The sequence below is a fragment of the Macaca mulatta genome, chromosome 20 (genome assembly GCF_049350105.2).
Source record: "Macaca mulatta isolate MMU2019108-1 chromosome 20, T2T-MMU8v2.0, whole genome shotgun sequence".
In the NCBI taxonomy this organism is placed as follows: domain Eukaryota; kingdom Metazoa; phylum Chordata; class Mammalia; order Primates; family Cercopithecidae; genus Macaca; species Macaca mulatta.
Genome location: NC_133425.1, coordinates 44026822 through 44054193, shown reverse-complemented (window position 1 = coordinate 44054193; position 27372 = coordinate 44026822). Strand labels below are relative to the sequence as shown.

At 47.8% G+C, this 27372-nt stretch overlaps 2 protein-coding genes and 1 long non-coding RNA gene across 6 annotated transcripts in view; 1 reads left to right on the top strand and 2 right to left on the bottom strand.

Annotated features, from left to right (window-relative positions):
- Positions 1-947: 947 nt before the first annotated feature.
- Positions 948-26731, bottom strand: LOC144337948 (uncharacterized). Of its 2 annotated transcripts, XM_077985646.1 has the most exons (3): positions 26474-26731; positions 13953-14207; positions 948-1344 (listed from the first exon to the last, which is right to left on the bottom strand). In XM_077985646.1, exons 1-3 carry the CDS (start codon positions 26558-26560, stop codon positions 1174-1176), a joined length of 513 nt encoding a protein of 170 aa, XP_077841772.1. In that variant the 5' UTR covers positions 26561-26731; the 3' UTR covers positions 948-1173. The 2 variants fall into 2 exon arrangements, 1 of the variants encoding a protein (XP_077841772.1); XR_013411605.1 differs by lacking the exons at positions 948-1344; positions 26474-26731 and adding an exon at positions 15846-15995 and having other exon boundaries at positions 14068-14207.
- LOC144337949 (uncharacterized) lies at positions 2419-10514 on the bottom strand. Its single transcript, XR_013411607.1, has 3 exons — positions 10487-10514; positions 4277-4370; positions 2419-2463 (listed from the first exon to the last, which is right to left on the bottom strand). It is a non-coding gene; the product is annotated as an uncharacterized LOC144337949 (long non-coding RNA).
- Positions 15997-27372, top strand: part of N4BP1 (NEDD4 binding protein 1) — an 82913-nt gene continuing 71537 nt past the window's right edge. For 2 of the 3 annotated variants that reach the window (XR_013411604.1, XM_001109863.5), the window contains exon 1: positions 25855-26241. Coding sequence is in view for 1 of the 3 variants with exons in the window: in XM_001109863.5 (XP_001109863.4) it covers positions 26044-26241 (198 nt within the window). In the remaining 2 variants the exon portion in view is untranslated. Of the gene's footprint in view, positions 16138-21082; positions 21212-25854; positions 26242-27372 lie in introns of those variants that run through there. The other variant, XM_077985645.1, reaches the window with a different exon arrangement.

Sequence of the window (27372 nt, the reverse complement as noted above, 5' to 3'; positions counted from 1 at the left end):
ATAGTATATTTTTTCTAATTTAAAATATACATAGTCATTCCTCAGAGGGTATTGGTTCCAGGGCACTCCTGACTCCCTGCAGACACTAAAATCTGCAGATGCACAAGTCCCTGTATAAAATGGCGTAGTATTTGCATATAACTTATGCACATCCTGCTATATATTTTAAATCATCTCTAGATTACTTATAATACCTAATATAAGTAAATGCTATATAAATATTATACTGTATTTTTTACAGTAATGACAAGATATAAAATCTGTACAGTCTGGGCATGGTGGCTCACACCTGTAATTCTAGCACTTTGGGAGGCCAAGGCAGGCAGATTGCTTGCATCCAGGAATTCAAGACAGACCAGCCTGGGCAACATGGTGAAACCCCATCTCTACCAGAAGAAGTTACAAAAAATTAGCCAGGCTTGTTGACTCCCGCCTGTAGTCCCAGGCTCGGGAAGCTGAGGTGAGAGGATCACCTGAGTCTAACAGGCGGAGGTTGCAGTGAGCCAAGATCGTGCTACTGCACTCTAGCCTGGGTGACACAGCAAGATCCTATCTCAAAAATTAATTAATTAATCTAAATAAAATTAGTACAATGCAATTCCTGGTTGGTTGAAGCCACAGATGCAGAACTCACAAATATAGAGAGGGCCAACTGTATACATCATGCTCATCCGTTAACCTCATTTTCTGTACCACCAGTGTATATACCACACTTGCAAAACACCATTAGAACTCACCACTCACCACTGCACTCGAAGGTGATCATTGGGAAGGCATGTGCTCCTCCCAGGCCTCAACATTGCAGTAACTCTTGTCCACCTAGATCCCATTTTTTCAATAGGAGCCTTCACTGTATATACTTAATCTGGATTAAGGTCATTTTTTGGGAGGCAGGGAGGCTTATATTGGTTTGCTGGGACAGCCACAACAAATTACTACAGACTGGGTGACTTAAGCAACAGAAATTTATTTTCCTCCAGTTCTGGGGGCTGGAAGGCCAAAATCAGCCAGACCGGTTTCTTCTGAGGCCTCTCTCCTTGGCTCGTGGATGCCATCTTCTCCCTGTGTCCTCATGTGGCCTTTCCTCTGCGCTTCTCAGCGTCCTAATCTCTTCTTATGGGAACAGCAGTCATATCGCATTAGGGCTCACCCACATGACCTCATTTGCCTTAATCACCTCCTTAAAGGCCCTGTGTCCAAACACAGTCCCATTTTGAGGTACTGGGGGTTAGGACTTCCACAAACAGATTTTGGAAAGACACGAGCTAGCCCATCACAGGGCTTAAGTGCAGGATGAGACAGGATGGTGAATTCAATATGAGGGCCATGGTTAGAAGAATCAGGCTGCAGGGGATTACAAAGGAAAAGTCAAAGTTTGAAAGTAAAATGAGGGGGGGAAAAGGCAAAAAATAAGAATCAGGTTTAAACACCTGAAGACATTGCTCATTCTTATTTACAAGTCACTGGATGAAAAAACAAAAGAAAAAAGAGGATATCACTCATGACCAAGAAGTGCTTATGGCAGGGTGCCAAGGCTCACGCCTGTAATCCCAGCACTTTGGGAGGCTGAGGCAGGCGGATCACGAGGTCAGCAGATTGAGGCCATCCTGGCTAACAAGGTGAAACCCCGTCTCTACTAAAAATAGAAAAATTAGCTGGGCATGGTGGTGGGTGCCTGTAGTCCCAGCTACTGGCGAAGCCGAGGCAGGAGAATGGCATGAACCCGGCAGGCGGAGCTTGCAGTGAGCTGAAATCGCGCCACTGTACTCCATCTTGGGTGACAGAGCGAGACTCTGTCACAAAAAAAAAAAAAAAAAAAGTGCTTATATATAAAAAATCGATGAGTCTCTAGAATATCCCAAATCCAATCAAAACAACCACAGTGTTGTCTGGTTGCGAATGGATCTAGAAAGATAGAAACAGGCTGGGCACGGTAGCTCACGCCTATAATCCCAGCACTTTGAGAGGATTGCTTGAGCCCAGGAGTTCCAGACCAGCCTGGGCAACAAGGTGAGACCCTGTCTTTACCAAAAAAAAAAAAAAAAAAAAAAAATCAAAAAATTAGCTGGGCATGGTGGTGTGCACCCACAGTCCCAGCTTCTTGGGAGGTTGAGGCAGGAGGACCATTTAATCCCAGGAGGGTCCAGGCTGCAGTGAGCCGTGTTTGTGCCACTGCACTCCAGCCTGGATGACAGAGCAAGACCCTTTCTCATTTTTTTTTAAAAGAAAGACATAAACAACTGACAGAACAATCTTTGTCCAAAGGGAATGTGTGTAGGGCAACTTAGGAAGATGGGGCAGAAACACAGGAGTCTGTGTGGTCTTAGACACTGTCCAGGATCAGGGAGCAGAGGGTGTAGGGAACTAACCTAGGCACTTACCTTAGAGTAGAGCTGGAAGCTCAGGGGATGCCGCCGACCATGAGGATGGTGTGGTCCACCTGGCTGTGCCTCCCAGAAAGGGCTGCTGACGAGGAGGAAATGTGCCCGTCAAGGAGTACAGGAGTCTGAGCTCGATCTGTTACATGTCTCATGGTTTCTCCACCCACCTCCTGTAAGCATGGCTGGCAAGGTAGTAATTAGGGCTGACCCCAAATATTCCAGCTCTTCTCTCCTCCCAAGAACCTACTAGGATTGCATTTCCACTCCTTTGAAATTAGTTGAGTCCACGTGACTTGCTTTCCATGTGACTTGCTTTTGTCAATGAAAAGGGAATGGAACAACATGGGGCTCTTCTAGGGAGAAAGAGACAGTGAGGGATTTGCTACAGTTCTTTTCCTTCCTGTGTAATGGTTGAAATGGAGACTCTATCAGCCTGGATCCCAGGGCACAACGATGAAAGGAGTCCCTCTGCTGACCTGTGCTAAACGTACAGAATAAGCAAGAAATACAGTTTTGTTGTGTGAAGCTGCTGAGGTTTGGAGATTATTTGTTACTGGAGCAGAACCTAGCCCATCCAGGCTGATAGTTAGTGTAAGCCAGTCCTACTGAGTCTGCTCATGTCAGTATTGAGAAAAGAAAAGCAGAATTTCTGTTTCGTTTGTTTGTTTGTTTGTTTTGAGACAGTCTCATTCTGTTGCCCAGGCTGGAGTGCAATAGTGCGATCTCAGCTTACTGTAACCTCTGCCTCCTGGGTTCAGACGATTCTCTAACCTCTGCCTCCCAAGTAGCGGGACTACAGGCACATGCCACCATACTTGGCTAATTTTTGCATTTATAGTAGAGATGGGATTTCACCATGTTGGCCAAGCAGGTCTTGAACTCCTAATCTCAAGTGATAGGCCCGCCTCAGCCTTCCAAAGTGTTGGGATTACAGACGTGAGCCACCACCCTTGGCCTGAGCCACTGCACCTGGCAGAATTTCTTTTTTTTTTTTTTTAATTTTTTATTATTATTATACTTTAAGTTCTAGGGTACACGTGCATAACGTGCAGGTTTGTTACATATATAAACTTGTGTCATGTTGGTGTGCTGCACCTATCAACTCGTCAGCACCCATCAACTCGCCATTTACATCAGGTATAACTCCCAATGCAATCCCTCCCCCCTCCCCCCTCCCCCTCCCCATAATTTCTAAACCAACAAAGCTTAGAACGAAACCCTGAGACAAAGTGATCAGTCTTAACTGGCTAACTAGCCTCCTTCTTTTCAACTTGCCCCTGTTGCCCTTTGAGATATTTTATTGAGCTTGATTCCAGCAACAAACTGTGGGTCCACCCCCTTATGTCCTATATTACCCCACACAAACCAGCTGTCTATGGGCCATGTCCAAGCTACCGACATGTTCACTTAGCATGCTTAAAATGTTTAATTAGTTAAAACTGGAGGATTGTATATAAAAATCTAGATTCCTGGCTGCTCAGAAGAAATTAGACTATCCAGCCCCCTTGGTCCTATGTTCTTACATGACTTGCAGCAAAATCACAGCTACCCACTTCAGACGGGAGCTGGGCACACCAAGATGCCACAGTCTCCACAGTTCCCTGTTGCTTAATCTCTGTCCGCTTCATTCACTTCCTGCCTCAACTCTGAGAGCATCTGATTCTGTGACCTCTGTGTCTGCTTCACCCTTACCCCCGCCCCCGCCCACACACACACACACACACACACACACACACTCTTCCAGTCACTCCATCCAGCGTGTATTCTCCCAGACATTCTTTTCCACTCCTTTCTGCCTTTACGTTCCGTTTCCTCTGCCTGGAATGCCCCTCATCATCTCTACTCACTGAAATAAGCCTGTGCATTCATTCACCAACACCCAGCTCAACTGTCACCTTCTGAGGCAGCAGACGCCTGGCTTGGCATCCATCTCCCCTCCCTGCATGGCCCAGTCTTCCCTGGAGACAGAGATGGTCGCGTATGTGAGTCCTGGAAAGTGAGATGGAAGCATAAGTGTGTGGTGGATGTCACGGAAGGCCACCTAAGGGAAACATCTCTCCTGGGAACTGGTGTGCATGCCGCCTGCCTCCTCTCTCAGTCTAGCCTCTGGAGCAGAGAACACACCCTCTCCATTACTCCTGCCTCCTTGAAGACGCTTCTCAAATGTCACCTCTCAATTAGATCTTTTCTTTTCTTTTTGTTCTTTTTTTTCTGAACTCTGTTGCCCAGGCTGGAGTGCAGTGGCGCAATCATAGCTCACTGCAGCCTCAAACTCCTGGGCTCAAATGATCCTCCCTTCTCAGACTCCCAAGTATCTGGGACCACAGGTGTGCACCACCACCCTGGCTAATTTTTTTATTTGTGGGGACAATATCTCACTATGTTGCCCAGGCTGGTTTTGAACTCCTGAGCTCAAGCAATCCTCCTGCCTTGACCTCCCAAAGTGCTGGAATTACAGGTGTGAGCCACTCAGCCAGTCCTCAATGAGATCTTTTCTAACTGCCTTACTTAAAATATTGACACCCCTCCCTTCCCAACTCTCCCGACCATTCTTTCCCTGCCTTTCCCCCAATGTGGTCTACTTTTTAATATACCCTATAATGTACGTATTTAGATTTGGTATTTACTGCCTGCTCCCCACTGGAATATCAACCTCACAAGGGCAGGGAATTGTCTTCTTCCTTTTTTTTTTTTTTTTTTGGTCTTTTTTATCACCTGTGTATTCCAAGCACCTAGAAAGAACCCATGATAGACATTAATAAGTATCCTGAATGAATAATAGACCTCAGCCATTCCACGCCATTTGAAACCCAGACATTTTTAAGGTTCAGTGTTACTCCCACTTTCCATAAAAACCAAGTCCTATAGGCTGCCTCTGCATCATATCACCTCTCTGATCAATTTTATCCTCTCTATGTTCCCAAACATTACCTGCATTTCAGGCTTTGTCATCTCCCTCTAGCTATGGCATCAGCATTCTATCTTTCCTTTCTTTTTTTTTTTTTGAGATGGAGTTTCGTTCTTGTTGCCCAGGCTGGAATGCAGTGGTGCCATCTCGGCTCACTGCAACCTCTGCCTCCTGGGTTCAAGTGATTCTCCTGCCTCAGCCTCCTGAGTAGCTGGGATTACAGGCACACACCACCACGCCCAGCTAATTTTTGTATTTTTAGTAGAGATGGGATCTCACTATGTTGGCCAGGCTGTTCTCAAACTCCTGACCTCAAGTGATCCACCTGCCTCAGCCTCTCAAAGTGCTGACTGTCTCTCTGTTCTCAATCCTTTCCCCTCCAACCCACCCTACAGAGAGGACTTCACTGTGTTAATGTCCTGCTTAAAACCTTTCTTTGGCAGGTGGGCATGGTGGCTCACACCTGTAGTACCCTGGAAGACTGAGGCAGGAGGATAGCTTGAGCCCAGGAGTTTGAGTTCAGCCTGGGCAATATAGTGAGACCCTGTCTCAGAAAAACAAATTTATGAGTTTCAAGTCAAGGCTAAATAGGAAAAAAAAAAAAAAAAAAAAAAAAAAAAAATGCTTAACCAGCCTCTCTAGGGCCCCCATGGCCTTCTCACAAAATCCACTCTCTAATGGCCCCCAAGCCTTAAGTGGTCTGGTCCCACTTCCTGCTGTGCCTGCTCATCCTCGCACCACCCTCCCCAACATTCCTCAGGCCTGCAGAACATCTTACTGCTGGCCACAGAGCTCTCCTGCAGACATTTACATCTTCTGCTCTTTCCACTGAAAATGATCTCCCTGCATCTTTTTTTTTTTTTTTTTTTAAGAGTCTTGCTATGTTGCCTGGGCTGGTCTTGAACACCTGGCTTCCAGATATCCTCCCACCTCCGCCTTCTTTCTTAGTAGCTCAGATTACAGGCATGAGCTGCACTATTCAGGTTCCCCTGCCTCTCACCAGGCTTGTTCCTATCTTCCTTGGGGACTTCCTCCAGGAAGCCTTCCATAGCTTCACCCCAAGCTGGGTGAGCTGCCTCATATCTGTGTTCACATATCAGCTTGTGCTGACCTCGGTCAGCTTTTCTGACTTTGCCATGAGATCATGTGAGCCTTGAGGACTGGAGTTTTGTCTTATTTTATAATCTCAGTGAGGCTGGGTGCAGTGGTATGCATCAGTAAACCCAGGTTCTGCAGTGAGCTATGCAGTGAGCTATGATAGTATCTGTGAATAGCCACTACACTCTAGGTTGGGCAACAGAGCAAGACCCCATCTTTAGAAAATAAAAACAGGCCAGGCACAGTAGTTCACATCCATGATCCCAGGACTTTGGGAGGCCGAGGTGGATGGATCACCTGAGCTCAGGAGTTTGAGACCAGCTTGGCCAGCATGGCAAAACCCCATCTCTACTGAAAATATAAAAATTAGCTTGGCACAGTGGTGCATGCCTGTAACCCTAGCTACTCAGGAGGCTGAGGCTGGAGAATTGCTGGGACCTGGGAGGCAGAGGTTGCTGTGAGCTGAGATCGTGCCACTGCACTCCGGCTTGGGTGACACAGCAAGACTCCATCTCAAAAAAAAAAAAGTAAATAATAAATAACAAAACAAATTAAATTTATTGTTTAAATGTTTCAAATAACAAATGATAATCCCAGTAAGGATACATCATCTAAATAGTAGGCACTTAGTAAATAAGAAGGGAAGGAAAGCAGGAAGAAGGGAAGGGGGAAAGCAGAAAAGAAGAAAGAAAGGTCGCAGATGCTCAGTTCTCTTTCTGGGCACATGGTGGGGCTGCACCTCTCCACCCACTTGAGCGCGTGCTCGGCCATGTGATCTGCTTTGGTCCATGAAATATGAGTGAAAATGACATGTGTCACTTTTAGGCAGAAGCAGATAGGTCAGTCCGTGGTCCCCATCCTCTTTTTACTGTCTGCTGGGTCACAGAAGCATGTGCTGAGATGGAGTCTCTGTCACCCGAGGCCTCTGAGTGACTAAGACAAGCAGAGGCCCTGGTGGATCTGCAGTGGACACACAGCATGGGGTGAGGAAGACACTCTGTTCTTTTGAAGTGCTGAGAGTTTAGGGTTTATTGTTAACCTAGCACAATCACGTCTCTTCTCTTTTTTTTTTTTTTTTTGAGAAGGAGTTTCCTCTTGTTCCTCAGGCTGGAGTGCAGTGGCATGATCTCAGATCACTATAACCTCCACGTCCCAGGTTCCAGCGATTCTCCTGCCTCAGCCTCCTGAGTAGCTGGGATTACAGGCACCCACCACCATGCCTGGCTAATTTTCTGCATCTTTAGTAGAGATGGGGTTTCACCATGTTGGCCAGGCTGGTCTCAAACTCCTGACCTCAGGTGATCCACTCGCCCCAGCCTCCCAAAGTACTGGGATTACGGGCGTGAACCACCATGCCCGGCCACATCTCTTCTTTTCTTTTTTAATTTCATATTTTATTTTAGATGCAGAGGATATACGTGCAGGTTTGTTACATGGGTATATTGCATGATGCTGAAGTTTAAGGTACGATTGATTCTATCGTCACCCAGGAAATAAGCATAGGACCCAAAAAGTAGTTTTCCAACCCTTGCCCCTCCCTCCTTCTACCCTCTAGAGTCCCCAGTGTCTATTGTTTCCATCTTTATGTCCTATGTACCCAATATTTTGCTCCCACTTGTAAGTGAGAACATGGGGTATTTGGTTTTCTGTTTCTACATTAATTCAAGTGCAGTTGGTTTGAGGTATCAGGGAAAATCACATCTTTTTACCCTTTTATTTGCTAAGAATATCAGACACTACCTTGTCTTTCCCACTGCTATACAATTTTAATTCCAATTGTGTGTTTTCCATGGATTCTTGCAAAGATGCTATAAGGCAAACAGGTCAAATATTATTATCTCCCACATACAAACTCAGAAAAAGAAACTGAATGACTGCCCGGGACTCGCCTGGGTAGGAGAGAAGGGAGCTAACACCAGAGCCCAGGTCCCTGGGTCCCCATCCAGGGCTTCCTGCTTCCAGTCAGTAAAACAGCACAGGTCTAAAGAGTCTAAAATCTGGGGATCCCCACCAGAAAGGGGTCCTTCTTTTATTACAAAGGAAATATATCCAAAGGTTAGAATCAGGCCAGGCTTGGTGGCTCACACCTGTAATTTCAACACTTTGGGAGGCCGAGGCAGGTTGATCACTTGAGGTCAGGAGTTCGAGACCAGCCTGGCCAACATGGTGAAATCCCTATCTCTGTTAAAAATACAAAAATTAGCCAGGAATGGTGGCACGTGCCTGTAAATCCTAGTTACTCAGTAGGCTGAGGCAGGAGAGTCGCTTGAACCTGGGAGGCAGAGGTAGCAGTGAGCTGAGACTGCACCACTGTACTCCAACCTGGGCGACAGAGTGAGGCCCCCGTCTCAAAAAAAAAAAAAAAGAAAAAGTGTTGGAATCATGGACTTTAAAGCCAGACTGCCCAAGTTGGCTCCAGCTCCAGCCCTCACTACCCAGAGCTCATGAGCATAGCTCCCTCTCTCTCAAGTTCCGTTCCTCCAGGCCTGTAACACTGGGAATAATAATAGTACCTACTTCTTACTCTTGTGAGTTTTAAATAAACAAATCCATGAAGAAGACTTGGCATGTCTGGCATATAATAAAGGCTCACTGAGATTTCTCTATGACTGCCCTATTATCACAGTGCTTTCCATTTAAACAGTCGCCTTCCAGGACGGTAATGCCAGGCTGCTGCCACAAGGTGGCACTGTTGTCTCCAGCCACCCTTCCTGAGTAGCTTAAGTTTCATTTCTCAAAGTGCCAAGTTGAGTCAGGACGGAACGAGAACCCAGAAAAAGATGACAGAGTCCGAGAACTCCAGCCAAAAACGTGTCCTCTTTGTCACGTCAAAAGTGATGAAACTGCTTCCTTCTTTTATCTCTGCTCTTTCTTGTAGCTGGATCCCCACACCTCGGAATAGGCTGAAAGCAGCTGGTAAAATTGGGCTGCCCAGCCCCAACCCCACACCACGGGCATAACTGGGCAGGGGGTACTAGTGGAAGGTGATTGAATCCACTGCTGTAGAGAAGGGCTTCTCGGGCTGTAGCACGCTTACGCCTCACCTGGGCACCTTGTGAAAATGCAGATTCTGATTCCGCTGGTTTAGGATGGGGTCTGGCACTGTGCATTTCTTTTTTGTTTGTTTGTTTTTGTTTTTGTTCTTTGAGACGGAGTCTTCGCTCTGTAGCCCAAGCTGGAGTGCAGTGGTGCTATCTCGCCTTACCGCAACCTCCACCTCCGGGGGCTCAAGCGATTCTCATGCCTCAGCCTTCCGAGTAGCTGGGACTACAGGCGAGTATCACCACGCCCAACTAATTTTTTGTATTTCAGTAGAGACGGGGTTTCACCAGGTTGCCCAGGGTGGTCTCGAACACCTGAGCTCAGGAGATCCGCCCGCCTCGGCCTCCCATTACGGGGGTGAGCCACCGCGCCCAGCCAGCACTGTGCATTTCTGACAAGCTCTTGGGTGGGGTCTGTGCTGCGCTTCCGGGCTCCATACTCTGAGGACCTGGCCCATTTGTGGCAAATGGAATTGGCGACCTCTTGGAAGTCAAGGCTGCAGTGAGCCAAGTTCCTCATGCATGCCGGTTCACCCAGCCGCACAACAGCCCTGTGAAACCAGTGTCATTGTTCCCGTTTTATGGATGATAAACAAAAACATCAAGTAACTGTCCCAAGGTTGTAACAGCTAATTATTAGCAGAGCCGGAACTCAAACACAATACACTTCTGCTAGATCAAATGTTATTGTTTTATGTTGAATTAAAGTAAACATGGCCCAGCTTTCCCTCCCTGACTTCCCAAGACAAAGAGAAAAGGTCCCGGAGGCAGCAGAGAGTGGAAAGGAGGGCAGCTCCTGGAGCCAAACCTCCCGGACTCACAATCTGCCAGTCAGGAGCTGTGTGACCCTGACGAGTTGCTCAGCCTCTCTGTGCCTTACTTTCTTCATCTCAAAGTAGGGAATAATAATGGCACCTACTTCGGGGAGTTAGGCAGAAAAAGATGACAGCATGATCAATTAAGTGATTAACTGAATAAGCAGGGCACAGGGCAAGTGCCCTTGCAAGCTTTTATGTTATAGAGCAAAAAAGGTCAGGCTTGGGGCTGTGGGTGCTTACCAACTTTCTTTCGGTTCCTTCCAAAATCCCTACCATCTGTGGGCACCCTTCCACTGAATGCCTTTTTAAAAATTGTGGTATTAAAAAAACATAAAATATATAATCTTTACCACTTTCAACTGTACAGTTTGGTAACGTTAAGTATATTCACATTGTTATGAATGTATTTTAATACTTATGTAATTTTTTTTTTGAGATGAATTCTCACTCTGTCACCAGGCCGGAGTGCAGTGGCATGATCTCAGCTCACTGCAACCTCCACTTCCTGGGTTCAAGCAATTCTTGTGCCTCAACCTCCTGAGTAGCTGGGATTATAGGCACCTGGCCACCACACCCAGCTAATTTCTTTTGTATTTTCAGTCAAGACAGGGTTTCACCATGTTGGCCAGGATGGTCTCGATCTCCTGACCTTGTGATCCACCTGCCTCAGCCTCCCAAAGTGCTAAGATTACAGGCGTGAGCCACCACGCCCAGCCCTGTGTTGCCTATTTTAGAAATTAATTTAAAAATCATTATGCCCTCATGCTACCTGACTTCAAACTATACTACAAGGCTATTGATACCAAAACAGATATATAGACCAATGGAACAGAACAGAGGCCTCAGAAATAGTACCACACATCTATAACCATCTAATCTTCAACAAACCTGCAAGCAATGGGGAAAGGATTCCCTATTTAATAAATGGTGCTGGGAAAACTGGCTAGCCATATGCAGAAAACTGAAACTGGATCCCTTCCTTATACCTTATACAAAAATTAACTCAAGATGGATTAAAGACTTAAATGTAAAACCTAAAACCATAAAAACCCTGGAAGAAAACCTAGGCAATACCATTCAGGACATAGGCATGGGCAAAGACTTCATGACTAAAATACCAAAAGCAATTGCAACAAAAGCCAAAATTGACAAATGGGAGCTAATTAAACTAAAAAGCTTCTGCACAGCAAAAGAAACTATCATCAGAATGAACAGGCAACCAACAGCATGGGGGAAAATTTTTGCAATCTATCCATCTGGCAAAAGTCTAATATCCATAATCTATAAGGAACTTAAACAAATTTACAAGAAAAAACAAACAACCCTATTAAAAATTGGACAAAGGATATGAACAGACACTTCTCAAAAGAAGACATTTTAAAACATATTAAAAAAAGCTCATCATCACTGGTCATTAGAGAAATGCAAATCAAAACCACAATGAGATACCATCTCACACCAGTTAGAATGGTGATCATTAAAAAGTCGGGAAACAACAGATGCTGGAGAGGATGTGGAGAAATAGGAACACTTTTACACTGTTGGTGAGAGTGTAAATTAGTTCAACCATTGTGGAAGACAGTGTGGTGATTCCTCAAGGATCTAGAACCAGAAATACCATTTGACCCAGCAATCCTATTACCGGGTATATACCCAAAGGATTATAAATCATTCTGCCATAAAGACACGTGCACACGTATGTTTATTGCAGCACTATTTACAATAGCAAAAACTTGGAACCATCCCAAATACCCATCAATGATAGACTGGATAGTATTCCACGTATACACCATGGAATACTATGCAGCCATAAAAAAAAGTCAGATCATGTCCTTTGCAGAGACATGGATGAAGTTGGAAACCATCATTCTCAGCAAACTAACACAGGAACAGAAAACCAAACACTGCATGTGCTCACTCATAAGTGGGAGTTGAGCAATGAGAACACATGGACACAGGGAGGGGAACATCACACACCGGGGCCTGTCAGGCAGTGGGGGGTAAGGGGAGGGAGAGTATTAGGACAAACACCTAATGCATGCAGGGCTTAAAACCTGGATGTCAGGTTGATAGGTGCAGCAAACCACCATGGCACATGTATACCTGTGTAACAAACCTTCACGTCCTGCACATGTATCTCAGAACTTAAAGTCAAATTAGAAAAAAAAAATCATTATGCCCAAATACATCATTGATGTCTATTTCAGTTGAGTAAAGAGACTTGTTACACTGTGAAAGAGTTAGAAAAAAAGGGGAACATGTGCTTGAAATCAGACTGAACTGAATTCAAATCCCATCCCTGCCATTTACGGGCATTGGAAAAGTCAAGTAAGTTCTCTAAGCCTTTGTCTCCCCATTTTTTTTTTTTCAAGACAGGGTCTTGCTCTGTTGCCCAGGCTGGAGAGTACAGTGACTCAATCTCGGGTCACTGCAGCCTTGACCTCCTGGGCTCCAGTGATCTTCACCCCTCAGCCTCCCAAGTAGCTGGGACTACAGGCATGCACCACCATGTCTGGCTAGTTTTTGTATTTTTGGTAGAGACAGGGTTTCGCCATGTTGCCCAGGCTTCCCCGTTCTTCAAAATGCACATGAAAATGATGCCCATCAAAGCATTCCTGGGAGCATTAAATGAGAATTCTTGTAAAGCAAGGAGCACAGAATCTAGCCCAAGAACGCTGTGAGTTCACAGTGACTCTTATTTTGCACTGCACTTGGAAGAACGTTGGACAAAGCGCGTGCCTTGGAAGCCAGAGCAAGAGTTCTCAACCTATGGAGCACCAGGAACACCTGGGGTTCCTGTTAAAAATATCCATGCCAGGAGTTCCACCCCAAACCCACTAAGCTACAATCTAATAGGGTGGATGGAACCTGAGCCACTGTATTTTAACACTCTGCCCCCACCTGTTTTTTGTTTGTTTGTTTGTTTGTTTGTTTGAGGTCGAGTCTCCTTCTATCGCCCAGGCTAGAGTGCAGTGTCCGATCTCCGCTCACCACAACCTCCACCTCCCGGGTTCAAGTGATTCTCTTTCCTCGGCCTCCCGGGTAGCTGGGACTACAGGCGCGTGCCACCATGTCTGGCTAATTTTTGTATTTTTAGTAGAGACAGGGTTTCACTGTGTTGGCCAGGCTGGTCTCAAACTCCTGACCTCGTGATCCGCCCCCCCCCAACCAGTCTCCCAAAGTGCTGGGATTACAGGCGTGAGACACCGCACCGGCCCACCCTGCCCCTTTAATTCGGGCACATCAAAGCTGAGAACAGCTAAGTGGAGATGCCCTGTGCCCTTGGGTGTCACTTCTGGGCCTTGGGAGGTGGCAGGCCCAGGCAGACTGACATGCTAAGGTTGTCGTTCTAGATGCTGAGAAGTTCTGAAGTCATCGCCAGACAGTGCTAAGAAAGAGAGCTTTGGGGAGTAATTTCCCTCATGTGACCTGAGGGCGGGGGTAGGGATGGAGGAAGTCGCCCTCCCCACTCTGACATCTGATCACCTTCCTTCCACTTGAAGCAGCAAAAAGAAGGTGCAAAGTCCCCGTTGCGTTTTACTGAGCTTCTGATGCACTCCCCCACCTCCCCAGCTGCTCTCTCCACATTCGAGGAAGCAGCGCGGGTAGCAGCAGACCCAGTCGCCCCTGGTTGCCTGAAAGTGTCCTTCCGAGCTTTTTTGTCAGAGAGAAAAAGAAAGCCAAGCTCCGGGCTGTAGGTGCTTACCAACTTTCTTTCGGTTCCCTCCGAAATCCCTCCCATCTGTGGGAGGCTTTTTCTGCCAGTCACCCACGTGCATTTGGTTTGCATCCCAATTCGGCCTTGCCACCGGCTCCCAGAAGCTCTGCGTGCCGCGGGTGGCCACGGAGTCTCCCTCGCGCTCGAGTGGAAAGAGCTGGGACGGTCTCGCAGGCTGCGCTGGCGCCGTGGGAACAGCAGGTGGCGCCACGGACTCAAGGCGCCCTGAACCGGGAGCGGTTCCTAGAGAGAGCAAGATTGTGTTAGCAGGAGCTCAGTAAATGCTTGATAGGTATGTGTGAGAGCTGCAACAGTTTCCCGCTGCACTCTGTGTCCAGGTCTAAGCAGCAAAGTTGGCAGGACGGTGAAAAAGCGAGTGTCCAGAGGTTGGAGTTGAACAATGGGAACACATGGACACAGGGAGGGGAACATCACACACCGGGTCCTGTCGGTGGGTGGGGACAAGGGGAGGGGGAGCATTAGGACAAATACCTAATGCATGAGGAGTTTAAAACCTAGATGACGGGTTGATAGGTGCAGCAAACCACTATGGCACACGTATACCTATGTAACGAGCCTGCACGTTCTGTACATGTATCCCAGAACTTAAAAGTTAAAAAGTAACATAAAATTTTTGTTTTAAAAAAAGCGAGAGTCTCCGCAGGAAGGGCGGGGGACCCTCCGCCTTGCAGAAACGGGGAAGCCTGTCCCGGAAGCAGTGAAGGCCGCGCAGCACCAGGAGCGGAGGGGCCAGGACTCGGTCGCAAGCTCGGTGGTCTTAGACCCTACACGGGCTTCCCCAAAGACTTGCGGCTGCTAGCAACCCCAACCCCAGGGACAGAGTCCTGGGTCCTGAGGCACCAACTGAGAATTTCCCACGCTGAGTCATTTACATCCCCTTCATGATTTTGGACGTACCTACACGTCACCTGAAATATGACTCAGTTATTTTTTTCTTCAACTCACTTTTTAAAGTTAAATGTAGGCCAGGTACAGTGGCTCATGCCTGTAATCCCAACACTTTGGGAAGCCCAGGCTGGAGGATCTCTTGAGGTCAGAAATTTGAGAGCAACCTGGGCAACATAGCAAGACCTCATCTCTAAAAAAAAAAAAAAAAAAAAAAAATTCAGAGCAGGAGTGGAAGTTTATTTAAAAGGTTTTAGAACACGAAAGAAAGGAAAGTACGCTTGGAAGAGACCCAAGCAGGGCACTGACCTCAAGGGCCCATATATTTTTTTTAATTAGTCAGGTGTAGTGGTGCACACTTGTAGTCCCAGCTACTCAGGAGGCTGAGGTAGGAGAATCGCTTGAGCCCAGGAGTTAGTTCAAGGCTGCAGTGAGCCGAGATCACACCACTGAACTCCAGCCTGGGCGACAGAGCAAGACTGTCTCTAAAATAAACAAACAAGAGTTATCTGTATTAGGCCGGGCGCGGTGGCTCAAGCCTGTAATCCCAGCACTTTGGGAGGCCGAGATGGGCGGATCACGAGGTCAGGAGATCGAGACCATCCTGGCTAACACCGTGAAACCCCGTCTCTACTAAAAATACAAAAAAAAAACTAGCCGGGCGAGGTGGCGGGCGCCTGTAGTCCCAGCTACTCCGGAGGCTGAGGCAGGAGAATGGCCTAAACCCGGGAGGCGGAGCTTGCAGTGAGCTGAGATCCGGCCACTGCACTCCAGCCCGGGCTACAGAGCAAGACTCCGTCTCAAAAAAAAAAAAAAAAAAAGAGTTACCTGTATTAAAACATAAATAAATACGTAAATAAGTAGAGCTAAATATAAGAGAAACAGTTTATTGCTATACTAACTAGAAGCCCAGTATTTCTCACCAAAACAGAAGAGAACTACAAAAATAAATACACAACAGTCACGATTTCTTACCAGTCTGGCAGTTTACCACTGAAAAGCAACTGGTATCTCATCAGTGCTGTGTTTTCCACACTTGAGGAAAACCAGGGATTCCAGCGCAGAAACCAACAGGAATTCAGAATGAAATGAGGTAACAGGTGGTGAAAGGAAAGTCAAGCAAAGTCCAAGAGGGAGGGGTCAAGTTTGTTTGGCTCCACACTGCCAAACAAAGGGAACCCTGACCAACATTCTGTGCCCGGCAATGGATTCCAGGGCTTCTTGCAAGATACACATTCTTCCGGAAACTGGGAGTTATTTTTGACTGGTAAGTTGGAGGGGAAGGGTAGAGGCCCGATTTCCTGTAAGCCCACCCCACCCCTGAGGTCCGATGCCAAGCTGATGGTATCACAGGGTCAGGTGGTCCCAAGAGGTCACCCGGCTGGCCTCCCATATCTGGTGACCGATCACCTGTCCCACAACCTTCCTGAGGGGTCTTCCTGCCTCTGCCCCAGTGCATTGCTGCTGTGGAGGCAGCTACAGGGAGGCAGGACCCAGGGCAGCTGGCCAGACAAGTGAGTACAGGGAATATGGAGGAGGTGGAGTGGCCCTTCCCTCGACACAGTTTCAGTGAGCCTGTGCTTGAAGAGGTGTCTGCACTGGGTTACACTGTAGGAAAAGACAACCATGGAACTGTGGGCAAGGCACTTCCCCTCTTGCTCTTGGGTTCCTCTTCTGTAAATTAAAGAGGGTGGGTCAGACAGGGCCTTATAGTGAAGAGTCACCTCCAAGCGCCTCTGCAGCCTGAGGCTTGGGGCTGTTAGAGGGAAGATTTGCCAGCAGTTGCTCACTGACACTGTAACATTTATTCACTTGTTCATTCATTCATTGCCTGCCTTCGCCCCTCATATGTAAGCTGATGAGAGCAGACATTGCTTTGTTTAGTGTTACATTCCCAGAACTTAGAATAGTGCTTGGCACTTAGTAGGTGCTCAGTAAATATTTGTTGAATGAATGAATCAATCAATTAAGTAATCAATTATTCAATTGTCCTAACCAGCCACAGGAAGTTGAGTAGGACAAGGAGGTTTCATGGAAGAAGTGAGAAGTGGGCTGGGCTTTAAAGACAGGTAGGCCTGGCAAGAACGTGTTCTATTGATGAGCCGATGAGAAGCAGTGAGAGACAGTGGGCCGATGCCCCAGTCACTCTGGTGGACACACAACCAACCACAAACCCTTAACTAATTAAGCCTTCATTAGATTTGATGTGTGTGTCCCCCATGGAGTATGTAGAAAGAGGATGCTGAATTCTCTATTTTTTTTTTTTTCCCCTTGAGATAGGGTCTTACTCTATTACCCAGGCTGGAGTGCAGTGGTGCAATTATGGCTCACTGCAATCTCAACCTTCCAGGCTCAATCCATCCCCCTACCATAGCCTCCCAAGTAGCTAAGACCACTATGCCTGGCTTTTTTTTCTTTTTTCCTGTTTGTTGAGAAGAGTCTTGCTCTCTCACCCACTCCGCAGTACAGTGGTATGATCTTGGCTCACTGCTGCCTCCACCTCCCAGGTTCAAATATTTCTCCTGCCTCAGCCTCCCAAGAAGCTGGGATTACAGGTGCACACCACCATGCTCGGTTAATTTTTGTATTTTTAGTAAAGACAGGGTTTCACAATGTTGGCCGGGCGGGTCTCGAACTCCTGACCTCAGGTGATCCGCCCGCCTTGGCCTCCCAAAGTGCTGGGATTACAGCCATGAGCCACCGTGCTCAACCTAATTTTTTAAGATCTTTTGCAGAGATGGGGGCGTCTTGCTGTGTGCCCCATGCTGGTCTTGAACCTCTGGGCTCAAGCAATCCACCCACCTCAGCCTCCCCAAGTGCTGGGATTACAGGCATGAACCACTGCACCTGGCTAAATGCTGAATTATTAGCTCAGCCCTAGGGGCAGGGCTTTCTCTGAATTATCTCTGTAGACCAATCATTTTCAACTGGGGACAGTTTTGACATTAGACAGTATCTGGTGACGTTTTTTTTGTTACACTGGGTGTAGGGGAGTGGTTGTTATTGGCATCTAGTGAGTAGAGGATAGGATTCTGCTAAACATTCTACAATTCACAAGACGGGCCCCTACAACAAAGAATTATCTCACCCAAAATGTCAATTGTGCCCCTGTTGAGAAATCCTAGCTGTAGAGGGTGATGGGAAAATGCTTTGAATTAGAAACATTTGGGAGCTGGCAGACAGCCGGCAATCTCTGTAGTAGCACTTGGCAGAGAGCTGTGTTCCCACCTAAGATGACTGCGTGTTATAAATAGCTCCTCTCGGTATTGTGGCAGTTGTAGCAGTTTGCATCAATGTCAGAGGAGTTTCAATACATGGATAATAAAAATGCAAAGGAAATATATAAAGGGAGAGAATGAAAGACTAGAAGCAGCGGACGCATTGAGCTTTTCCTGCAGCTAAGGAGAAGCACGCCTTCCACACTTAAGTGGAAAGATTCTTCCTCCAAAATAGCTCTCAGATTCCTCCACTCCCTCCCCACTGCAACTTCCTGGTCCAAGCCCCCATCCTCTGGCACCTAGACCAATACTGCCACCGCGAAGAAAAAATATATATATATATTTATATTTTTTATATATATATATATATAAAAAATATCTTCCATACCACAGCAATTCCATCCAATCCCCTTTCTCAAACATGAAGGGGGTCAGATCACCAGGTTCAGGAGATCAAGACCATCCTGGCTAACATGGTGAAACCCTGTCTCTACTAAAAAGACAAAAACAAAATTAGCCGGGTGTGGTGGCAGGTGCTTGTAGTCCCAGCTACTCAGGAGGCTGAGGCAGGAGAATGGTGTGAACCCGGGAGACGGAGCTTGCAGTGAGCAGAGATCGCGCCACTGCACTCCAGCCTACGTGACAGAGTGAGACTCCATCTCAAAAACAAAAACAAAACATGAAGGGGCTAGACTTCCTCTCGGCATGGTAGCCAGGTTCCAAGTAAGACTATTTCCCCAGCAAGTGTTCTTACTAGAAGTAGAAGGAAGCTTCCACTTCCTTTTTCATGGAACGCTCGCTGGTGAAACAGTCTTACTTGGAACTGGCTACCATGCCGAGAGGAAACCCAGCCCCTCCATGTTTGAGAAAGGGGATTGGATGGAATTGTTGTGGTATGGAAGATATTCTACATAAACATATATATATATGCACCTATGTTCTTCCCAGTCTACTCTGGCCTCCACCACGCTTTTTCCCCAGAAAAGGGAGACAAATCTTACAGCATAAATTAGATGATGCATTCACTGCTTAACCTGGGAATGCCAGGGGCAGCAGCTCACTCCTACAATTACAGAACTTTGGGAGGCCAAGGCAGAAGGGTTGCTTGAGGCTAGGAGTCCAGACCAGCCTGGGCAACATAGTAGGACCCCGTCTCTACAAAAAATTTAAAAATTAGTCAAGTGCGGTCATGTTCATCTGTAGAACCAGGTACTCAGACTGAGAGGCTGAGGCAGGAGGATCACTTGAGCCCAGGAGTTTGAGGCTGCAATGAGCTATGATGGCACCACCATACTCTAGCCTGGACAACAGAGCAAGTCCCTGTCTCAAAACAAAACCTGAGAAGGCTTTTTTTTCCTCATTATACTTAAGATAAAATACAAAATCTGTAACAGGCCCACCACATACATTCTGGAGAGTCTGGTCTCATCCTGTCTCTGCGTGTTTCTGGAGGGGTGCATCCTGCCCTGTCCTCTGTTCCTGGAATACGTCAAGCTCAGTTCAGCCTCAGATCACTGCCCCCATAGAGTTGACAGTCTGATGGTGGAGGTGGACCTGAGTCAATCCCATCACTCAAGCACACATAAAACTGGCCCTAGTGCCACGAGTGACAGGGCCACAGTGCCAGGAGCCTGCAGCAGGAGACTTGGCTCATCAGAGAGACCAGTGAATGAATTCTTGACAAGATAACTCTTCAATGGAGCTTTGGAGGGTGAGGAGTTAACTAAATGAAAATAGGGCTCGGTCAGGCACGGTGGCTCATGCCTGTAATCCCAGCTACTTGGGAGGCTGAGGCAGGAGAATTGTTGAATCCAGGAGGCAGAGGTAGTGAGCCAAGATCACACCACTGCACTCCAGCCTGGGTGACAGAGCGAGACTCTGTCTCAGAAAAAAAAAAAAAAAAAAGAAAATAGGAGGAAGTGGTCGGGTGCAGTGGCTCACACCTGTAATTCCAGCACTTTGGGAGGCCGAGGCAGGTGGATCACCTGCGGTCAGGAGGTTGAGACCAGCCTGACCAACATGGTGAAACCCCATTTCTACTAAAAATTAGCTGGGAGTGGTAGCGCACGCCTGTGCTCCCACCTACTCAGGAGGTTGAGACCCAAGAACTGCTTGAAGCCAAGAGGCAGAGGTTAGAGTGAGCCGAGATCACACCACTGCACTTCAGCCTTGGGGGACAGAATGAGACTCCATTTCAATAAATAAATAAATAAATAAATAAATAAAACAGGAGGAAGGAACAGTGAGTGCAAATGCCCTGCCATGGTGTGAGCTGGGCCCAGTGCAGAGAGGAGCAGAGGTAGGGCGGGCAGGAGGCAGGTCTGGCAAGGGCTGTCACTCAAGGCAAGGGCTTTGGATTTTATTCTGACCCTGAGGGAAAGCTCTTGGACCCTTACCCTAAGTAAGGGTCTGACAGATGAGATTTGCAATTTGAGGCCGGGCGCGGTGGCTCAAGCCTGTAATCCCAGCACTTTGGGAGGCCGAGATGGGCGGATCACGAGGTCAGGAGATCGAGACCAACCTGGCTAACATGGTGAAACCCTGTCTCTACTAAAAAATACAAAAAATTAGCCGGGCGTGGTGGCGGGCACCTGTAGTCCCAGTCACTTAGGAGGCTGAGGCAGGAGAATGGCGTAAACCTGGGAGGCAGAGGTTGCAGTGAGCTGAGATCCGGCCATTGCACTCCAGCCCGGGCGACAGAGCAAGACTCCGTCTCTCAAAAAAAAAAAAAAAAAAAGAGATTTGCAATTTGAGAAGATCACTCTGGCTGCAGCATCAATATTTGTAAATAATTTATCTGAATCTCATACTTGTTGTAGCTCTTGACATTTACAGAGAGGCCAAAAAGACTATGGGGAGACCTCATGGTTGTCAGAGAGATGATGGTGGCTTGGACTGTTGACAGGGGATGAGAGAGGTTGAACAGTTTGCAAATTTATTAAAACCTTGTGTGTGTAGTTGAAAAATGATCATATTACCGTTTCTTGCTCAAAGGCCCTACATGTGACTGTACCAAAAACACAGAACGCAGGAAGACACACCAACGTAGACACTGCTAGCCAGGAAGCATCTTCGTCTGCTGATCTGATTGGTTGGGCATGCCGAGCAACATTCCCTGTGCAGGTCTGTTTGGTTTTGACAGCATCCCACGGCAAGGAGGGTCCAAGACTAAGGGGTTGGTCATGAGACCATGTGATCTCCTCTTGCTTACCTTTGCATGAGGGCAGAAGAAGGGGCTGGCTGCATATCCAAGCTTGCTGCTCCTGTCATTATGGCATAGCACATAAGGTCACTCAGCAGACTCATGTAACCAGCAAAGGGTCTACTCGCCACTGGTACAAAAATGCCAGAATAACAAGAGCAAAGTGTGATAAGGAGATTTTATCATCCATGCTAATAAGAGAAGGAGTGGGCAAGATTCTTTCCAAAAATTTCCACCCTTCAATTTATGGAGGGAATGCAGGGGTTTTTAAAGAGAGAGGGGTTTGGAATGGAGAGGAAGGGGGCTAGGAGGGGTCAGTGGTGCGATCCACTCCAACAGCTTATCTTGAATTATTGTTCCCTTTGGTGAAGGGGCCAGTGCCATCCTGGGCCTGACCAGGTTGCAAATGAACTGCAGCCAGTCTTGCAGTTAATTTCTAGTGCGTGAGCGTGAGTAAACGTGAGTGAGTGTAGCCAGGAGTAAATTTCAGCCTTGACTGGGGAGAGAATTCTGGAGGTATAAGGTCCATGTCAAGATCCAGCCCCTGGATGGGCACAATGGCTCACGCCTGTAATCCCAGCACTTTGAGAGGCCGAGGTGGGCAGATCGCTTAAGGTCAGGAGTTTGAGACCAGACTGGCCAATATGGCGAAACCCCATCTATACTAAAAATACAAAAATTAGCTGGGTGTGGTGGTGTGCGCCTGTAATCCCAGCTACTCGGGAGGCTGAGATAGGAGAATTGCTTGAACCCAGGAGGCAGAGGTTGCAATGAGCCAAGATCACGCCACTGCACTCCAGCCTGGGAGACAGAGCAAGACTCCATCACACACACACACAAAAGATCCAGCCCCGAAGCTTCTAAGGAAATTCATGACCAGATAAGTGAGCATGGTGTGTGCTTGACAAGCGTTTGGGTAAATAAATGTGCATACGGCATGGGAGCATGGAATGGGGAAGAATAGGGAGTGGAGGTTCACAGTCCATTCTGAGGCTGTATGTCAACATGACAGGAAACACATATACAGCTTGTCTCAAAGTTGTATCTTGAGACTAGGGAGAAAGAAGGAAAGAAAACAAGGTTTTAAAATGCATTTTGAAGCCAAGCTGCTTGGATACAGTCAGATTGCCTGGATTCAAATGGCTATTTCTACCACTTCACTGACTAGCTCTGTGGAACATTCCAGAACTTCTCTATCCTTCTGTTTCCTCTTTTTTTCCCCTTAATTTACATTTTTTGTGGGGGGGCCAGGTAAGAGACAGGATATCCCTATGTTGCCTAGGCACACCCTGAACTCCCAGGCTTAAACAATCCTCCCACCCCAGCCTTCCAAGTAACTGAGACTATAGGCACCTGCCACCACCCCCGGCTGGTTTCCTCATCTTTGAAACAGGAAGAAAAACAATAGCAACCACTGTTGGAGTTTTAGGAGACCAATAAACACTCTTTCTGCCCCTTCTGAGTTCAGAACTAAGGAAGAAAAGCAGATGTCAGCCAGGTAGAGATCAAAATGTCATCTTCATTGCTGACAACAGCTAGACTGGAGGATGTGGTTGAGGTGAAAATACTTTACCCCCAGTCACTAACACAGCAACTGCAGACAGCCCATTACCAGGGCATAGGATGGTCCAACCCAGCACCGCACCTTCTCAGAAAGTTACCAGTCAGAGAAATCCTCCTCCTGCTTTGGGGAAAAGGGGGATGAAAGCTAGATAGACATGTTCCTCCACACCTGGCCCCACTGGGAAATAGAATAGGAATCTCCTCCTGTCCTTGAAAATATGAGAAGCAAGAATAAGTGATTCTCTCCACACCATTTTATGGGCTCATGAGGTTGTTATGAGATTGTTAAGGAAAAACAAAGCTAAAGTATCTAGAATACAGAATCCATAAGGTTTCATCTCTGGCATCAACTATCCTGGCTGGTCAGGCCAGCCAGATAGGCAAGGCTGGTTAATCGAGGTAAGTTGTGGTTGAGTGAGAAACAGCATGAAGTAAGGGAGTTCTTGAAAGGGGATTTCTCTCTCTCTCTTTCTCCTTGTTCCTTACACTCAGGAAACCTTGAGAGTTCCCTAAAGGGAAATGCTGACCAAATATGAACTGGCAAGTCTTTTTTTTTTTTTTTTTTTTTTCTGAGATGGAGTCTTGCTCTGTCACCCAGGCTGGAGTACAGTGGTGTTATCTCAGCTCACTGCAAACTCTGCCTCCTGGGTCCAAGCAATTCTCCTGCCTCAGCCTCCCAAGTAGCTAGGATTACAGGCATGTGCCACCACACCCGGCTAACTTTTTATATTTTGAATAGGGACAGAGTTTCACCATGTTGGCCAGGCTGGTCTCAAACTCCTGGGCTCAAGTGATACACCCCTCCTTGGCCTCCCAAAGTGCTGGGATTATGGGTGTGAGCCATCACACCTAGCCTGGCAAGTCTTAAATTAAAACTGGGGGAAATCCTCCCAAAACTATGTATCTTCAATTATACACCAACCCAGTGACTTACGAGCACAGCTTCATGGCCCAGCATTTTTTAAGGGTGTGTGTTTGCACTGCTTCTGTTGGTTTTGGGTAGGATTTTTTTGGAGGGAAGTGGGGAGAGGAAGGCACTGTGGTGTGTTTTTCAAGGCAGCCTCCCTCCTCACCTCTTACAATTAAGCAATTAAGAATCGCAAGCAGGGAAGTCACTGGGAGCAAACAGGAACCAGCCCTAGGGAAAGCCCTGTCCAATCACTGAACAATAGCAATTCCGTTTAAGGTGAGTGCAATAAGGCAGGAAATAACATGCTGTGTTGACAACATGCCTTACTGATAGATTGCGGTTCTGCAAGCAATACATCAGCAATGCCACACTTGCCACCTGACCTGCCTCAGCCAATCCCAGTTCATCTACCTGATGGAGCAAGGCTGCCGGTTGTGTGGACATCAAGGGAAAAGCCCAGGGGAGCAGGAAGTTGTTGATCTGTGAGCCTAGTGGTTCTCTTCCCTGTGCTGAATCACCTCTTGGTGGGGCACTGGGAGACCACACCTGAGTTTCTGAGACATATGGAAACCCCCATCAGGCTGGATCTCTCACAGGTTTTACCTTGGGTAAATCCTGCTACAAAGACCATTCCCCCTTGGTATTTCCAACTAAGGCATCTTTAGCTCCTCCTCCTTTTCCTCTAGTGGGGATGTACACAGATGGCACAGGCTCCTGGGCCCACAAGTTCACTGTGGTTGCATAATCCACAAAAAGATTTTTCCTGAAAATTGAGCCGTAAATATATTGCTAAGTTAGCAATAATAATAATGTTCAGTGAGCACTTACAGTGTTGGGTACTATATTAATATTCACCATAGGAAGTACTATTGCTATCTACATTTTATAGATGAAGAATTAAAAAGTAGAGAGGTAATATTCCCAGAGCCCCTATCTGCTATAGCCACAATATTTAGCTGAAGGAAAGGAATTCAACACTTTATCTTCCACAATCTGTTTTCATGGATTCAAGAGAATATAAAACCTGGAAAAGGCCTTAGAAATAATTGAGTGTAGCCTTTTATTTTACAGATCAGAAAACAGACCTGGAGAGGGGTTAGGGTTTATTTGCCCCAGTCCCAGGTAAGATCATGAGTGAGCCCCCAAACTCCCACTTTTGGGGCTACTCCCATAACATATCCCCTTTCTTCCCTCACAGAAATCACTCTCCTGAATTTATCTTTTTTTTTTTTTTTTTTTTTTTTGAGACGGAATTTCGCTCTTGTCGCCCAGGCTGGAGTGCAATGGCGCGATCTTTGCTCACCACACGCAACCTCTGCCTCCAGGGTTCAAGTGATTCTCCTGCCTCAGCCTCCCTAGTAGCTGGGATACCATGCCTTGTTAATTTTTTTTTTTTTTTAAGCAGAGACAGGGTTTCTCCATCTTGGTCAGGCTGGTCTTGAACTCCCGACCTCAGGTGATCCGCCCGCCTCTGCCCCCAAAAGTGCTGGGATTACAGGTGTAAGCCACCACTCCCGGCCTTCTTGAATGTATCTTAATCATTTTTTTCTTTTCAATTCTCCGTAAGTATGCCCATTTTCTTCTCTTCTTGCTACCATTTTTACTGAAAGAGGGAAAGAGAAAAAAGTGAGAAGGGCAGCTAAGAAGGTAACAGCGTAGGGAGGAAGGGAAGAAACAGAGAGAAAGGTCCCATCTGCTTGTGGATTAATGTGAAACTGAATAACTCAACTGCTAGAATCCTGGTTTGAGCGTCAAGATGTCTAAGGTCAAGTCCAATCCCTGTGTGACACTCTCAGTCTCGCCTCCTGGCAATTAAGTTTCCCCAGCTATAAACCCATACATTTACATCCACCAGATTCCCCGAAAGCACTTTGCCCTCATCAAAGAAGTCCGCCCAGGCCTCCAGAACCATCCCTTTACTCTCAACCAACATGGCGACTGTGGGTGACGTCAACTTCCGTCGCCCACACCCACCTCCCTTCCCCTAGGGGGCGGCGAACCTCAATGACGGCTTCGACTGGGGCGCATGCGCGGCGGTGGGGCTCGGCCCGCGGCGGCGGCGGCAAAGGGGCGGAGGGGTTCTCTGCCAGCAGTTGCCAAGCTGCTGCGGTCGTGGCGGGATGGTATAGCTGGGCCTGAGGGCGGGCGGCGGGGTGCGGGCGGGGGCGAGGCGGCCGGGAACGGCCGACGCCGCCTGACTGGCTTGGGAGCAGCGGTAGCAAGCTGAGGGGGCGTCGCCGCCGCCGGCCCCCGGCGCCGCCGCGGGAGGCCGCGCCCGCCATGGCGGCCCGGGCGGTACTGGACGAGTTCACGGCGCCAGCCGAGAAGGCGGAGCTGCTGGAGCAGAGCCGCGGCCGTATCGAGGGCCTATTCGGCGTAAACCTGGCCGTGCTCGGCGCGCTAGGGGCTGAGGAGCCGCTGCCCGCGCGCATCTGGCTGCAGCTCTGCGGGGCGCAGGAGGCGGTGCACAGCGCCAAGGTGAGTCTGGCCGCCGCCCCCGCGCGCCCGCGGCCTGGATCGGTCTGGGTCTCCGGGCGCCCGCTCCTCCCCGCCCCCGTCGTCCGCCGCGATGCGCCGGGGTTGGGAACGCAGTCTCGGGAGTCCGCGAACCTGCCTTCTCGGCTCGCGAGCCATGTGACCTTGGATAGCGGCTTGATCCCCGGAGCCTTAGTTTCCCCATTTGTAAAGTGGCGCTGACGAAAGTACCTACCTCAGAGGGCTGTTGCAAGGATGAAAGTGGGGGATGTGCATGAAGCGCGGGCATAGCTTGTGGCAACGGACCGGGCGCGCTGCGCATGTCGCCTGTTGTTATCTGTTCCCCGGCCACCAGGATGGTACGCAAGGCCTGGTGCTGGGCCCGCAGCCTCGTTATCCACCACCTAAGCCTTTATCCCCCAGCCCCGGGCCTCCACTACTGCAGTTCTGAGCCTTTTTGGGATCTCAGTTCCCCTTGAGAATCGGCAAAAAAACATTAATAGTAATAAAACGCTCGGAGAATGTCAGAAAGAAAGGATGTATGTTTATTTACCTATTTTTTTCTATTTGAGACAGGGTCTCACTCTGTCACCCACACTGGAGTGCAGTGTGGCGCGATCTCAGTTCACTGCAGCCTCGACTTTCCGGGCTCAAGTGATCCTCCCACCTGAGCCTCCCGAGGAGCTAAGACCGCAGGAGCGCGCCACCACGCCCAGCTCATTTTTTTTGTTGTTGTTTGTTTGTTTGTTTTGTAGTGACGAGATTTCACTATGTTGCCCGGGCAGGTCTCAAACTCCTGGACTCAAGTCATCCTCCCACCTCGGTCGCCCAAAGTGCTGGGACTACACGCGGGAGCCACCGCGCCTGGCCTGATATTTAATATGTAAAAAAACAGCATTATTCCTTGTATCGATATTACGTACAACTAACATTTACATAACGCTTATAGAACATCAGAGGTTACTTCAGAAGGAATTTGCAGCCCTTAATGGCTTCTAATAAGGTAGATTTTATCCTCCCCACCACCACCCCGCTGTCTTTTTTTTTTTTTTTTTTAATTAACAGCTGGGGAAACTGAAACTCAAAGTGGTGACTCACCTTCTGCCTAAATCAGCATTTCAGACCTCTTCAGCA

Coding starts and splice junctions, on each gene's coding strand:
- LOC144337948 (XM_077985646.1), bottom strand. CDS start 26,560: ATGCGCAGCGCGCCCGGTCCGTTGCCACAAGCTATGCCCGCGCTTCAT. Junction 14,208..26,473: donor CCTTGCAACAGCCCTCTGAG/GTAGGTACTTTC, acceptor TGCTCTCTCTAG/GAACCGCTCCCGGTTCAGGG. Junction 1,345..13,952: donor AGGGAACCGAAAGAAAGTTG/GTAAGCACCTAC, acceptor AATCCCCTGCAG/CCTGATTCTTCTAACCATGG.